Source organism: Rana temporaria, chromosome 9, assembly GCF_905171775.1.
Source record: "Rana temporaria chromosome 9, aRanTem1.1, whole genome shotgun sequence".
NCBI classification, from domain to species: domain Eukaryota; kingdom Metazoa; phylum Chordata; class Amphibia; order Anura; family Ranidae; genus Rana; species Rana temporaria.
Genome location: NC_053497.1, coordinates 43,511,701 through 43,528,298, shown reverse-complemented (window position 1 = coordinate 43,528,298; position 16,598 = coordinate 43,511,701). Strand labels below are relative to the sequence as shown.

The following is a 16,598-nucleotide window of genomic DNA, read 5'->3' as shown; positions in this document are numbered from 1 at the left end:
TTTGGATAGAGTAGAGAAGGTTTGAAGACACTGTGTCCCCGCTGGAGAGTCAACCTCTCTATTTTCCCTGATGACCACCGTCAGTGGGACAGTAAGTAATGGGACATTCAATATTTAAAAGTTGACACTGGAACAAGAGGGGAGCAGAAATCTTCCTATGAACACACTTGTTTTGGTATCAACTGACTACAAAGGAATTTATACTCACTTTGGAGAAATATTCTCTCACTTCCTGGTGTGTCTGTATGTCAGAAAGTGAAGGGAAATCCCCAAATAGGTACTCAGTTCGCAACAAAAATCTGGAATGTTCTTGGATATAGCAGTCAACAAAAGGAAAGCCAATACATTATGGGGGCGAAGAGGGTCATCCTTCATCAGGGCTGAGAAGTGGGAGTTCCAAAGCCCAGACTGCTTTGAGTGCTATTAGTGTCAGAAAATTTCTATTTGGTTTGGCAGGGGGTTTAGGCTATTGGGATATCATTTGTCTTTGAAGATTTCTACAAAGACCACCTGTAAGGCCACCATATGGGTGGCGAGCTACCAACTAACCCACAAACCAATACCAGGACACATCCCCACCAAAACTCTCTATGAACCCACCACTCCTCCCTTGTACTATTACACAGGCAAAACAAAATAAATAATCTGACAGATTAAACCATTACTTTATGCTATCCAAAACACTAAAAGAAGTTTAGAACAGATACACTTTAACTTTGTGAAGAGCATACATTCCATAATGTACAGTATACATACATATAAATCCAATTATAATGTAATGCATGTGCACCATAAAACACTCCCATTTACATATATAAAAAACATTTAGCAATGTATGTCAATTAGTAAAAGGGTGAACTGGCTGTAATGTTATAGCGGAGTTCCACCCAAAAGTGGAACTTCCGCTTATCTGCTTCCTCCCCCCTCCAGTGCCACATTTGGCACCTTTCAGGGGGAGGGGGAGGGGAACGGGTACCCGTTTTTGACAGCGACTCTTTCCCACCACTGGGAGACTACACCGTGGCGCTGTCCCTCAAAGTTCTTCCCCCCTCCTCTGCTGGGCCAGTTAGAGAGCGCATGCGCAGTAGGTGAACGGCTGTGAAGCCAAAAGGCTTCACTGCCGGTTTCCCCTACGATGAATGGCTGCGACAGCAGCCGAAAGCCGATCCGAATATCGGCTGGGGTGCAGACATCATGGGCTCCCTGGACAGGTAAGGGTCCATATAGTAAAAGTCAACAGCTACAGTATTTGTAGCTGCTAACTTCTAGTTTTTTTTCCCAGGCTGGAACTCCTCTTTAAAGGACTGAAAAGGAATTTCCACCATTTAAATGAAATTTAACCTTTGTTGCTACAAAGAAGTGTTTCCAATTCTTGTACCCTCCTTCTAAGTAACAGGAAGCCCGTATTAATGAGATGGACAAGGCTATCCATGCTGCATGGTCAAAATACTAGAAACCATGTACTCCCTAAAGAGTTGGAGAGAGGGAAAATGCAACAGAGGGACATCTATGTATCATGAGATGGATAGGCATTTTCCAAGAAGCAGAATCATTTTTTACAAATAAGAGAACCTGACCTAAATGTTTCTTTTATATAAAATCGATTTTTAATCCTATTCAAGGAAGAACTTTAAACAAATCAAAACAATCCACAATCGGGATATTAAGTGTAAGGGTAAACAGTTTAGCCATTATAGAAACTGTAGAGAACAAAGTTCTATGCTTGCATAAAAGTTGTCTATATAACCCATAGATAGCAATCAGACTACAGCTTTTATTTTTCTTGGAGAAATTGAAAAAAAGAAGCAGATTAGTTACTTAGGACAGTACAGACACTTTACCTTTTCTCCAGATGCTGTATGTGATGCTCAATAAAACTGTTTAGTTAACTAGGTTTAGTAGAACGGGGTACCTATTATTTTATTGAAAATACCAACACTCTTACAATGAATTTAAAGACTCATTCACCACATCTCCACATCTCCACAATAGGGAGAATTCACTCATAGCTTGCTAAAATAAAGTTACACTCAAGGAGTACCAGGTGGATAGGTCTTCCATTAGTAAACAACAGTTTTTGAAGTCTAAAACAGAACAGGTATTTTTTATACGCACATATTTCCTTAAATTTATGTAACTGGGTTTTTATAAGATGAAGGAAAAGGCCCCGATTGCCCTGTAGAGGAACACTGAAAGAAGGCTATAACACAAAGAGCAGGAGTAACACATACCTGGGCTAGTTTCATCATCATATGTGCAAAGACATGCAGGAAACCCACTACTGCATCCCATAGACGGCTGTGAGCCAGACTTTGCTGGTTGCCTGTGCAGGGACCCTAGGGGGTGAAAAAAAAATAGTGTGTACTGAAATAGCACTTCATTTAAAAAAAAAAAAGTACATTTGTAGTACCATTATAGCCAGCACTGCTTTCCCAGTTTATTTAACCTGCCACCCAGGTAAACTCATGCTTGGCAAGGAGTTATGAGCATTGTTGCGTCATTGTTATGTCAGGTCACAGATGCTGGGGGTGCACTTCAGTGTAGGGAGTACAAGGTTGCAGACCCTTTAACTCCTGGTACCTGAATATATTCTGTAAGACTGTTGAACACTTGCTTTGCTACAGACATGGCCTTGGAAAAGTTTCTTTTGCCCTGTTCATCAATGATGTCCTTGCCAGAGTAATACCAGTAAAAATCACTGATGGATTCCTGAGGTTGGGAACAATATAAAAAAAAAAAAAAAAAGTAAACTTTATGCAGAACAGTGTATATAATAAAGAATGGTATTGTATATATGGCTGCTGGAACTTACCTGGAGGCGCAGCAAATAATCAACTGTACAAATGATAATGTTGATGGTAGTGGTATTGCCCGTCTGTGTACGCAAGTAGTTCTGAAAATCTGAAAAGAATGTGCAACATAAGGTACTGCCCAATGAGAACTATAATGTAGTAGTTCCACCATTTGATTTTGCAGAGCTTCCCACAACCTGACATAGAAGGGTCCTTCTGACCACTACCTCTCCTGTGTAATGTTAATGGTCAATCGTTGCAACCCTTCCACAGTGTCATCAGAACTAACTCATGCTCCTCTTCGGCATGCAGAATATCAACCCTATGCACCTATACAGACCTGCATGAGTTCTGCTGTGTACAGAACTACCCACCTACACTTAATACAAAACTATGAGTTGCAGAACTCTCTTTATATCAATCTACATATGGGCTATATTGGTGTGCTGTCCCAAAATACAGTGGCACTTTATAGATGTAGGATAAAGCCAAACTCCAGTCATATTTTGAGTAAAAGGCTGCCGCACACTGGATAGATCAAAGGGGTCCATGTTTATTGTAGCAACTGTCCACGGACCTCTACAGTCCTGTCCTAGGGCGGGGACTATCATCGCCTTTTTTGTTGACAGTTTCTACAATAAATGTGGGCACTTGTGATCTATCCAGTGTACGGCAGGCTTTTCTTCTACTTCCAGTTAGAGCATGTGGAAAGATCAGCTTGCTTTTTGCATCTAGAGTTTGAGTGGCACCAGGGAACAGTAGCTTGGAGTCCTTTTAATATGATGTCATCAAGGCAAGTTTGGTTCAGGTTTTGGACAGAGTGGTAAATATGTAGTTCAGGGTCTGTGACCTCTATGGGAAAACTGTTCCTTACTTCCTGTCCCTGTAAACTCAGGACAAGAAATGGAGAGAGCTTTTGTTTTTGTACCTTTGAAGACATTTAGCTTCAGTTCATAAGAACAGGCACATACAGCACCAAAAATTGACCAATTGCAAAAAATAGCACACCAGGATAAGGTTCAATTAAAAAAAACTGTTACCTTGGTATAGAAGACCTCTGTGTCTTTTAATAAAGCTTTTGAATGTTATCATGGTGGACTGGTGTTTGCAATCTGTTATATTAATACGATAGCAACGCTTTGCGCTACCCCTTTTTTTTGCCTATCGAGTGAGTGCGGTTTAGTTTATTTTACTGCAACAATAAAAAACTTCCTGAAACATATTGGTGACACATAGATGAGTTGAATCGGAATTCCACCCAAAAGTGGAACATCTTCTCGTCTAATTCTTCCCCCCCTCCGGTGCCACAATTGGCACATTTTGGGGAGAGAGGGGACAGGATACCTGTCTTTGACGGGTATCCTTTCCCACTTTCAGTAGTCCGGGCCACGGCCCTTGACGTCAGCATGGGGCTCCCTCCTCCCCCCCCCGGCCCCCGGGCCAGTAGGAGAGAGGATCAGGCCTTGCACATGCGCAGTAGTGATCCCAGCATGAGGCCGAAAGGCTACACTGCTGGGTACTATTACCCACAATGGCGGCAGCAGCACCCGAAGCTGATGGAAACATCAGCTGCAGTTGCAGACATCGTTGGACTCCATTTATTAAAAGCCAGCATCTACAATATGTGTAGATGCTGGCTCTTCCTTTTTTTGGGGGCGGAACACTGCTTTAATTTACAGAATGAAGCCACCCTGGCAACTCGATTTAAAATGTGCTACTACAGTCCATATGAGTGAGTCTACCCCATGCTACCTGGGGTCTTCTTTTAATTAAGAGACCACTGGGAATCTGGTAAGCAGATTCATTACTCATTTGGTGGAGGATCTTTTCTATCGGATTGTCACTTCAATTTATGATCATCGATTATGGATTCATTTTTTTCTCATTCACTGGTGAAAGGATCTGCTTTGTTCTTTCAAGGACTTTGAACACTTTGTTTCTTTATTCACATTTTTGCATGGATAATTATTAACATTATTAGCTTTTGGATATTTTCATTTCACTAATTTGTAGCGCATCTTGTATTAAATTATACTGTTGCTGTATATTGTAGCAGATCAGGAGTTTATTTACGTAGACTTGAGAATGTAGTCTTAGGTCTCTGGTTCTACCCTGAAGAGTTTTACAATGATCCAACAAAACAATGGCTGAATAAACCTCTATTTCATACCATTATTGTGTCCCTCACAAAGCAGCTGAAGGAAGCGGAACAGATCCTGAGTAAACTGGTCGTCCGCCATCACTTTCTCCCCTAGATTTGTTGATCATAGAAAAGTGTAAAAATGAGAGATAGAACACATATAACAAAGAGTAACAGTAAAGACAGGAGCAGAACATAATACATAAGAAGCAAATCTGGAAAGTGATGATGAAACTGGTTGGAGAAACAGAAAGGAAAGGAAAGGAAAGAATGGGAACAATACACCATCTGATCTGGTGGGTCACCAAGTCACGAGATATGAATAGGAAAACAAGAAGGAAAAAGAATGGAAGCAGAAGAAAAAAGCAAGACGAAACACTAAAATTGATAGGATAGAGAGAAAAAGTGAGAAAATACAAAGATAACCACAGACAGAATTTAAAAAAAGAAACAAAAGAACAAACAGCAGCAGGCTTGTGGGTTATAATCCAGCTTCGTGAGAATCACTCAGAGAGAAGTTAGTTTGTTCCCAAATTCAACACACTACAAACCAGAAGACACTGAGCTTGTGCAGTTAGGTTGCCAGCAGGTGGTGAAGAGAAAGGTAACCTTACAGACTGATCCTCTAGTCAGCTAGACCTTGCTATAAAGCAGGGGTGCCCAACCTTCTGAAGAGCGAGGGCCACCTAAGCGACTTGGTAACCGGTCGCGGGCCACAATGAGCAGAGAGGGTGGATGGCAGCCAACTCTACTCTATGGAGCCCACAAAAAAAATTGTGGATCGGATTGGAGGTAGAAGTTTGTAAATGGACACAAGTCCATTTACATATGCTACTCCTTAGAGGTGAATGGAGGGTCCAATTGGGTTGAACTGACTGTGTCAAAGGGGCCCATGGCTTAGTGCAGGTAACCCTCAGGTGCACTGTTCTGCACCTGCGGATCAGTTTGAAAGCAGCCCAGTAACCACTGCAGAACAGATATGCCCATGTTTACACTGTGGCACCCCTGACATAAAGGGATCTCTAGACTGAACATCAGTTGAATGAATACATAAGTACTGATATCTAAAGCAAAAAAAATATATATATTTTATTTTGGATTGGGTTGAAGATAGTTAAACCCCCTGCTAGGTGGTGTTTTTTTTTTGTCATCTGTATCCCTTTAGGGAGATTTCTCTGCATTTCCTGTCCTACAGAACAACAGGGCTGACGTGAAAATCCTTCAAAAGCAAGGGAAACTCCCTTCTAAAGAGCTATCCTCAGAAAAGTGTCCTCATTAAAATATTTCCCCTTTGCCTCCTGTTTAGTTGATCTCAAAATGTTGGAATTCCTTAACTTTGAACTCTATTTACAAATGTTCTTACTACTCTATCCCAAAAAGTGTTGGCTTTAGATACATTTTAAGACCCACAACCAATAGCCTGATGTACAGTTTGCACAGAACAGTAATCACTTATGACCACCACTGGCTCAGTTACGATCACTAGGGAGATGGACTGAAGTCTGAAGGCTCAGGTTTCTGTAAGGTCACCTTAATTCACTGACACCGGAGGCTTTGGTAGGAATGGGGGTCAATGACTAGTTGGGAAAGTAGGAGGACCACATTGCAAGTGAATTAGTGGTAATGGGATTCGCTGAGCTGGCCATGGCTACATCCTTCAATTACCTCTACATATGAATGCAACAATGCATATACATCAAGAAGTAACATATCAAGTACAACAACTTCAGGGTAAGTCTCAGTAATTACATGTAAACTGGAACTCTTAGCCAAAGCAGCTTTATTACCCCTGCTGATCCTGTACAGCATTTGCACAGAGCTGATTACTATATTTAAGGTGGGACCTTATAGAGATTTACAAGTGATCAATGCATTAAAACTTATTGTATGGGACTGACCACAATACTGCCATATAAAATAGTGGTGTATAAAGTGATAACACTCTGTTTTTATTGGGATCCGTTTTCCTTATGTACTCCAGAGTTTTGATATATAAATCACCAAATATTCTATACAAGGACTAAATACACTTTGTTTGGGGTGGCCATGACCAGCTGAGGAAGAGAGGAGAAGGGAGGAGAGTGATCTGTTAGTAGAAGCATTGGTGGAGTGAGGTTTAAATGAACATTTACCCTGTTCACGGTTGATGACTGGGTACCAAGTAGGTCAGGGAATGAAAGAGGCAGGCAGGAAAAGGAGGGGGGCACAACCACATGTCAGGGAACAGGAAGGAAAACGTGAATATCATTATATCAAACAAATTAATTGGATGGCGCCAAGAATAGAACAGTTCCAAACCCACTTCCCAAAAACGAAAAGAAAGAGAAAGATACAGTACAACTGTAATACAGATCATATTATTGTTTGGATGCTTAGAGGTGATGGGATTAGGAAAGAGATGGGTTGGTTGGGGAAAATGCAAGTCAGATATACATGAAAATCAAGTTAAAGATAGTGGCACATTAAATATAACTTTATGACCTTATAAACGTTGCTTCTACTAGAATTAAAACAGTAACTTAAGCAAATTACCTTACTGAAAAAAAAAAAATTCACAAAATGTATATAATGAACTATAATTACATGTACTTTACACAGCGTTGCTCGATAAATCTTAAAACAAATACAGACATTTTCATTATTTAGTAAAACTTAAAAAAAATTACAAAGTATTAGAATATTAATATTTATGAAGCAAAGTCAACTTTCTGCCTGTAAAACAAATAAAAAATAACCATAACTGAACCCAAGCACACAGCTTAAAACATTTAGGGTGGATTCACACTGTTCTGTGTGTGCGTTGAAGAATGTATGATTATGCACACCCCTAGGTGGGAATGGGCTCATACATTTGCCATTATTCTTTGACACTAAACTGGAGCACATAGATGTGAACCTGCCCCATAGGAAATGCATCTTTATGCAGCAAAATGCATGAGGTTTGCCGCATATAAAATAATTAAGTATAAAAGGACTCTTAGGCCGCGTACACACGACCGAGGAACTCAACGGGCAAAACACATCGTTTTGTCCGTCGAGTTCCTTGTGAAGCCGCCGAGGACCTCAGCGAGCTGAAATTTCCTATTGAACAACGAGGAAATAGAGAACATGTTCTCTATTTCCTCGCCGAGGTCCTCGTCGGCTTCCTCGGCCGAAAGTGTACACACGGCCGGGTTTCTCGGCAGAATTCAGCTCTGAACCGAGTTTCTGGCTGAATTCTGTCGAGAAACTCGGTCGTGTGTATGGGGCCTCAGGCTGGGTTCACACTTGTGCGGTGCGAATTCCAACTGTTTTCTCTGCGAAGAGAAAACAGAGCTGTTCGGCGGTTTGTCTGCGTTGTAGCTGCGGATTAGCTGACCTGAGAGAGGGGAGGGGGGGGGGGGGACTGTAGTGAGCAGGGAGAGAATGCCTGTTCAGAACAAAACACATCTGCGAATCAGATGCATTCCCATAGAAGATAATGTGCAGACAATTGGCACCGCAATGCCTAGAAAACGCACACTTTTTTTGGGCAATGCGCAGTGCGAATGCATCGCACATATGTGAACCAGCCTCATTAAAATAGATGTATTTTAAAACGTTATGCGAATTGGATGCGGTGTAAGCCTCAACCAATTTGCATAGGTGTGAACCGAGCCTCAAAGAATTTTTCAGTTACATGATAATATAGCTGGTGTCCTGGTGACATAATTTACATAGGTTTTTCAATAAATATAGGCTGCAACATGATAACTGATCACTCAAAAGGGGGGGAAAGCTTTGCTTATGTGCCTCCTCTCCCCTTCGGTGTCACATTTACCACCTTTTCGGGAGGGAGGAGGGAGTGGGGCACCTAGTCTTGACAGGTACCAGCTCTCAGTTCAGGGTGATCTCGCCACGACAAGATTACCTGAAAGTGCACAGTAGCTAACCGGCTTCACTGCCGGTTTCACTTAGACCAGTGGTTCTCAACCTGGGGGTCGGGACCCCCTCGGGGGTCAAATTATGATTTGCCAGGGGTCCCCAGATCCTGGGCTGTTCCTAAAGCCCACACCGCTCTCCCAGCCTTTTTGACTGATCAGAACTCTCCCCAGCATTGCCACTCATCCCAATTCCCTGCCATCACTGCCACTCATCCCACCCCCCCCCCCCCACCAAGGAGCAAGAGAAGTAATAAAAATAGAGAATACATGGAATATAGAGGAAAAGAGCGGGATGAAAGAAAGAAGAAGGGAGAAAAAGGAGAACAAAGAGAAAGAGTTGTACATCCTAAAATGTACCATAGGGGTTTTAATACTGTATGAGTGGAAGGGATTCAGGGAGTGCAAAATGTCCGTGGGTTTGGGGGTGCAAATTACTTGTCTTGCCTTGGGTGCTGACAACCCACGCTACAAAAATAAATTTTACTGTTGGGGGTCCCCACAACTTGGAAAATTTTATCAAGGGGTCACGGCACTAGAAGGTTGAGAACCACTGACTTAGACGCAATAGCAGCACCCGAGAGCCGATGGAAAAATTGTCTGGGATGCTGACATCGCTGGATTCCTGGACAGGTAAGTGTCCTAATATTAAAAGTCAGCAGCTACAGTATTTGTAACTGCTGACTTAATTTTTTTTATGAAAGTGCCTGGACCTCCTCTTTAAGATGACCATACACTAGTAGATGTTCAAACAACTGTTCGTACGAACACGCATAAGAAAATTCTCAGGTGACTTCACGAATGTCATACTTCAAAATTATATATTGTTTGAACATTCAATTTTGGAAAGAATGGACTTTTCCAAATGAAAACCACAAACAATGTTGTAAATTCCTTCATTCAAGAAAAATTTCCATCTTCTTCTTTCAAATGTTCTCGTTAAAAACAAATGTTGATTTGACCCCACTAATGACTACAAATTCAAACAAATGTTCTTAAAACAATACATATTGAAGGATATTCTACTTGTGTATAGCACAATTTAGCTTGTTGCCCTCTACAGCCAGGAGTGGGAATGGAAACCAGCTCAAAAGTTGCTGCAGGGGGTCGAAGCTTGAAATCTAGGAACACAGTCCTGCCCATAGTTCAAAAAAAAAGAAGAAATGAGTGGATGATCCAACATTCCAGCATTCACCCAAAAATCAATAATTATTATACATGAGAGCCATCCTGTGATGGATAACCCCTGGAACTGGAATTACTGTTGTGATTTAAAGTTTAAGATTAGATTATGGTACCAATGAATCTATAATGTCAGATTCATGGCACACTTACTCACTTGTACCATCTTCTGTCACCATGCCAAGTCCTTCTGCTTTATTCTGGCGTTCAAAGGCGTTCAGGTCAAGGACACTGTGCAAAACACAGGAAAGATGAGAGAGAGGGTTAAGAGTAAGCCTTACAGTGCATCAGTGCACAAAATTAACCTTGGTATTTTATAAAGGACCATCTAGTTTGGAACATCACACAACATAAAAAAAAAGCAATGCTTAGCTAACCCATAGTGCTCTGATAATCTATTGACAGGTTTTAAAAGTTTTGTTTATACAATAAAGATTGTATAAAAAAAAAAAAAAAAAACAGACAAAAATCATGAAAAAATATATCAATTAAAATTGATCAATAATATTATAGTTTGCCCACTCAAACACCACAATTACACCTTAATATACAGTATATGTTCACTGTAAATACATCATACTGTTTAAAGCAATAGCTATCGATCCTATTAACATCTCTGTGCAACGCTTACAGCTGAAGAGTACTATTGGGTATTGCACATTGGGTTTGTGCATTACTTATGTTGCTTCACTGACTGTGATCATAAGTTTTTAACGCATACCTGTGACTGTGGTCATAAGTTTTTAACGCATACCTGCAAGTCTGCATCAGGGCCTGAACACTCTGGAAAAAGCCAACTTCCCTTTTGTCTTTCAAATAATCCAGCATTTTCTGCAAAAAAAAAAAAAAGGGAGCACAACATTTTAATAAAAGCGTCTGTAAAATAAGTTGCCACATTTATGGAGACATTTCCTCTGAAGTTGTTGTAATAGAAGCAAAAACAGCTGAATAGGCTTGTTGGCTACTGGCTAGGATAAAATAAAGTTTCTTACATCACTCCCCAAACTGTAATAAAACTGGCAGGTATTATATACTCCCCCTTACATCGCTACTTCCAGCGCCTTCCTGTATGCACTGATGACATCACAAGTTCTTCTGAGATCGTGATAAAACTGAAGGTCACAAATCTCACAAAAAGACACTCCCCCACCATCTTTCCCACAAGATGTGAGATCAACAGCATCATCAAGAGCCCACAAAACAATTCCACTGGCATTCACCCTGGTCTCATTGGTATTACAGGGAATTTTTTTATTTGTCTGCTATTTTTATTTTAACTGTGCTTTTTTACACAGAAGGGGTGAGCAAGACAATCAGAGAGCTTTAAAGGGAATTTGCCACAAAATACCTATGCAAGAAGTCTTAAAACTAAGTGATCACTCTTTAGATGAGGCTATATTTATTTATCTCAGGCTCTTATATAGCGGCGTCAATTTACGCAGCGCTTTACATATACATTGTACATCCACATCAGTCCCTGCCCTCAAGGAGTTTACAATCTAAGATCCCCAACACACATTCATACTAGGACCAATTTAGACAGGATAAGATTAACCTACCAGAATGTCTTTAAAGAAAGGACTCTGCAGAGTATCCTAGGTTTTATAATGAGAAAGCCTAGCACTAGCTGCTCCCTTTCATTTCCCTACCTAACTGATACTCCACAATTGTTCAACTGTGTGCACAGTTCGAATCCGCAAATCCGAATTCAGCAAGAACTGGCCAAGATTCAAACCGTGTATGGGCAGCTGAATGTACCATGTTGATCGACCAATTAACTTGGGTACAACCAGCCTGCTGGGGTTTTTCTGCGATTATCGCTAGCGGCTGCTATAGCTGCTGGCAATAATCAGCCTTCTCCCAGCGAGGGAGGCATTTACCTGCCGCGGCTGCGAAAAATCAATGGCTCGGCAGGAGGGATTCCTGCATCAACACAGTCTGTGTTGATGGGGGAATCAAGAAAAATCCACACCTTGTATGGTTGGCCTAAGTAGAGCTCCAGCTATAGGACTAAAAAAATCACTCTTTAAGCAAATTAGTAAAGTTATCCATGTAAAAATGTATTTAGGAGACAACACCTTCACCGGGATCCAAAAGAAAATCGAAAATAGTTATATGAAATACTGCAAAGCGGTCACCTGTACTCTCCCAATCATAAGCGACCAAGGCATTCCCCAACCTTGCAGCAACATGTATACAAAGGGCATGTATAGGTGTGGTTGTGTGATAGGGAATGCAGTGGCCACTTATTATTGACCCAGTACAGTGACAGCTTCTTTGCGAAATTGCTCAGGTGGGTTCAAGCTAAGATCCAAACATGCCTGAGCTCATCCCTTCTCAAGAACACATTTTCTAAAGGAAAGCTATAGAAGTTAAATACACAAAATGTCACTGGTCCTTCTGAAGTTGCCAACTGACCATTTCTACTAGCCTCTGTCAATGACCTTTATCAAGCGTGCAGATCAGGGATGTGAGAATGAGGTTAGAAATCCTGATATTAATATTTATATTAAATCAGTGGCTCAGAAAGTAATTAAGCAAGGAAATTTGTATTTTCAGAAGGAGGCATCAGCAATAGCAGCTCCCAAATTTCCTCTTTACGCGTTTTCATTTATTTGTTAGAAGATCATCATTGGCTGATTTTTTTTCTCTTACCTGCTGGACCTCAACATTTCCTCCATTAAGAATGGAAATTCCTAGCTTAAGCGTGGAGGAGACCATGGCTCCAGGTTCCCCTATGAGACCAAAGAAAAATGGACCATTTAAGAGAAAGCACCATACAAGAGATCTACTTGGCTTTTAAAAATAAACAATTGCCTAGACAGCCAGCTAAATTTTTATTCAATGCTATAAGTTGACCTCTCACCTTTACACGCACTCATCATTTGCAGGACCATCTCAGCAGCACCACGGTTATGGAGACGAGACTGCTGGTACAATAGTTTCTGTTTCTCCATTTCTTTCTCCTGTAATGACAATCATTGTAGGGTTAACAGAGAAGAATAATATTTCTTTAAAAATTATGCATTTGTATTTTTGGTACTTAGTGATAATCTGTGTTGGGCATTGGACAACATGAATCAGCTACTGCTTTTTCAAAAAATCTAATTTTCTGGCGCTGTATTGATTATTCTGACCATAGAAACATCCACAATACTAAGAATGTCCCTATGGTAAGAGAGTCATCTTAGTGTTCATGGATGTGCACAACACCACTTAGGTGAAACAAGTAGAAGATAAAGTATGGTAAGTAATACGAGGGATCAAGGTTAGATTATGGAGAGGAGATATTAGAATTGAAGGGTTTGCAGCTCCATTTCTTTTTTACTTTTTGAGTTATATATGTATCCTTTCTTGTTAAAATCTGCTCTTTCGATTAGTGCAGTGTGTTAGTTCCCATATTATAGAATTTTGGATGGAAGAATAAGGCAGCTTGAAACTTAAAAATTCACCCGGTTTATAGAAAAACTATTTTTGTAATAGTGCTGAATAACGTGTTGAAAGCGAAGTCCACCTTTTACAAAAAAAATAAATGGAGACATATTTGAAGGAAAATAAACATGCATACATTTTTTTGTAAATCAGCCTGCAAAGTGTTGTAACTGTTCTCTCAGTGGATCATGCAATACAGGCTCCTGCAGACTATTCCTCCAGTTCCCTATCTGTACCAAGGTATAAACTTTTAGTTAATAGAGCTGGAGGAAATGGCAATTGAATAGCAGTGCCATACTCACCACTATTGTGTTCCATTAAGAATTACAAATTTGCATGCCACAGTGGTAGACAAGACTTGTAGTTCAATTATTCAAATTATAGTTCAAACTGCGTGGTTGTGGGCAGTTCGCCTTTTAAGCTGCATCCCTATTGCTGAAAACCCTTCATGGATTAGGTAGTAGGTGTTGGAAATGGGGGAACATCACTTTCTCGCACAGCCCAGGTCTGTGGGTCAGATGATTTGTCCCTGGATGGGTGCTCAAGTGATCACTTTAAGTGTACCTTTCCATAACTCAAGGCTTGAGAAAAGGGGGATATGCCCCCCAAATGCGGTGCCTGGTTACATGATCTGGAAGTCTGTGCTATTTGACCACAGAAACTGCTAAACACCAGAAACCACCACCTTACACATATAGATGTCAATTTAATTAACCGTAATAAGCAGAGATCCTGAGGATCACCGCTTTTCTCAGAGCATTGCCGGTTTAATATACAGAGATAAGTACTGGAGAACTATTCTCCTCTTCTCATCACAGCACATGACTGTTTTGTCACAAACGCCCAGTTTATAAAAGTGAGATCTAAAGATCTCACAGCTCTTCCACTGAAATATCTCCCTTCCAGATTCACCAGCTCAGAGGTGGAGAATCTGGGAGAGAAGCTGGTGCGATTAGAGGAAGAAGGCTTACCCGTATATACTCGAGTATAAGCCAACCCGAATATAAGCCGGGGCACCTAATTTTACCACAAAAAACTGGGAAAACGTATTGACTCGAGTATAAGCCTAGGGTTTCCATGTGCATGCCTCACTGTGCCCATGCCTCACTGTGTCCATGCCTCACTGTGCCCATGCCTCACTGTGCCCATGCCTAGACTGACTATGGAATGGGTGCCTGGCTTTGAAAATATCGGTGCTCCCCAGCCATAGGTCCCCCAGACAACAAATTTTGCACACTTGTAGAGGAGAAATGGGGCTACATATTTGCCAAGTTTGGGGTCCAGGGAACGGCCGGACAGTACCGGGTACCCAAAGTCCAGGAGATCAGACGCAAAAAAGGTGACTCGAGTATAAGCCGAGGGGGGCATTTTCAGCACAAAATGTATTCTCGAATATATAAGGTATTTCTTCCTAATATCAGCACCAGTGGGTTAAAAATTAATATTAACAACATGATTGATATATATATATATATATATGTGTGTATATAAATTCTATATATATATATATATATATATATATATATATATATATATATATATATATATATATATATATATATAAATAATGTGTATGCATGTTCTTCTAAACTTTAGTTTCACTTTTTGAACTCGGCTGCACCGTAATCTCACAATATCTCACGAAATTACAGGCAACCCACCCACTTTTATACAGATCTCGTCCGTTTTCAGAGAAAACACTTCTCCCTCTGAGAACTGAAGTTCTCAGTTTATTAAACCGCCTGCAGAGGAGATAATTTTTCTCTGAGAATTGCCGAGAACTGAACTGAGAAAAAACTTCTCAGTTTATTAAACTGACACCATTGCCAAGTCCCTAGAAGAGTCACAGAGTTCTCTGGCTGTTTGTTTTACCCTGTTGGCCACAGTGGGCCATCCTCCCTTGGTGCAGGCTAATTACAGGTATACCATTCTGCTTCACAGTACAATTTTGTTTTATTTTATATTATTTGTCAGGAGGAGTACTGTTATCTTCGTGGAAGATAATCAATACCTGAAAGTGTTGTATTTACACAGTGTAACTTCACCCAAAAGGAGAGATTCAGCTTGCTTGCAACCCCGCCCCCCCGCTGCCATATTGCCCCTTTTTTGGGGGGAGCGGGAACCTGGTGTTGACAGGTAGGAAAAAAAGATGGTTGCGCTAACTCTAGTGGGTCTGCACAACGTATGAACATAAATTAATAATTATCACTTAGTGGATATAAATTCGTGAAAACTCAAAATTGCACATAGTAATACAATGAACTGAACCATATGGTATCAATATAGCAGATGAATATGGTGAACAAATGAATGAACCTAAAAAAGACACATATGATAATCAAATGAGCTGGTCATATGGTATAAATGGAGTGAATAGGTAATAATAAACCTAGTGAGTCCAGAAAAAAACTATGATGAAAATTAGAAAATAAAAACTAAAACATAAAGTTGGTGTGAAGATGGTATAGTTAACTCCAAGCTCGGAACACCCGTGTGAAAAGAGTCTTTCATATACTGTGATTGCTTCACAAAAGAACTTGTTTGATGTGATCCACCACTGAAAGAAATGCCTGCTTACCGGATCTTATTGACTCCCCATTACAGAGGGTCAAAGACAGCCTTGAGATAAAACAGCTCAATCGCCTCCAGCCGAATCCAAAGGATGGTGATTCAGGTCAACACACTCACAGGTTCAATGGATACCAATCCCAGAGGTCATGCCTGTGTCTTGTCAGTGATCCAGCACTGTACCGGCTACAGCTCCTCTCCTTTCACTTCCTGTTCTCTCTGGTTTTGACAGATACCTACTCCGATATCCGGTCAGATCGTCGCGGCATTCTGAGCCGGAACTTCGGTCCCCCCCCTCATTCCCCCACAGCCTTCTGGGACACATTACAAGTCCCAGAAGACTGAGAAACCATTCACAGAAGCAGCGCAATAAAACCACAGTGGGTGAGATGCTGGCTCCTGCACTTGAAGCCGATTGAAGACTCGATCTGGGTGAGGACATCGCTGGATCCTTGGACAGGAAAGTATCCATATATTAAAAGCCAGCAACTACAGTATTTGTAGCTGCTGACTTTCAATGGGGGAGAACCTGGAGCTAATATATACTATACATATTAGATAGATAGACTTTAAATTAAAGCTGAA

The 16,598-nt window shown here is 40.8% G+C and overlaps 1 protein-coding gene across 11 annotated transcripts in view; it reads right to left on the bottom strand.

The window, feature by feature from the left end:
- RYR1 (ryanodine receptor 1) overlaps positions 1-16,598 on the bottom strand; it is a 273,212-nt gene that overhangs the window by 35,424 nt on the left and 221,190 nt on the right. For 7 of the 11 annotated variants that reach the window (XM_040323298.1, XM_040323302.1, XM_040323299.1 and 4 more), the window contains 9 exons: positions 12,880-12,979; positions 12,669-12,748; positions 10,768-10,844; positions 10,171-10,244; positions 7,065-7,082; positions 4,963-5,043; positions 2,813-2,901; positions 2,581-2,709; positions 2,232-2,336 (listed from right to left, as the gene is read on the bottom strand). In XM_040323298.1, coding sequence (XP_040179232.1) covers positions 2,232-2,336; positions 2,581-2,709; positions 2,813-2,901; positions 4,963-5,043; positions 7,065-7,082; positions 10,171-10,244; positions 10,768-10,844; positions 12,669-12,748; positions 12,880-12,979 — 753 coding nt within the window. The remainder of the gene's footprint in view (positions 1-2,231; positions 2,337-2,580; positions 2,710-2,812; positions 2,902-4,962; positions 5,044-7,064; positions 7,083-10,170; positions 10,245-10,767; positions 10,845-12,668; positions 12,749-12,879; positions 12,980-16,598) is intronic. The other 4 variants (XM_040323300.1, XM_040323304.1, XM_040323308.1 and 1 more) reach the window with 1 other exon arrangement.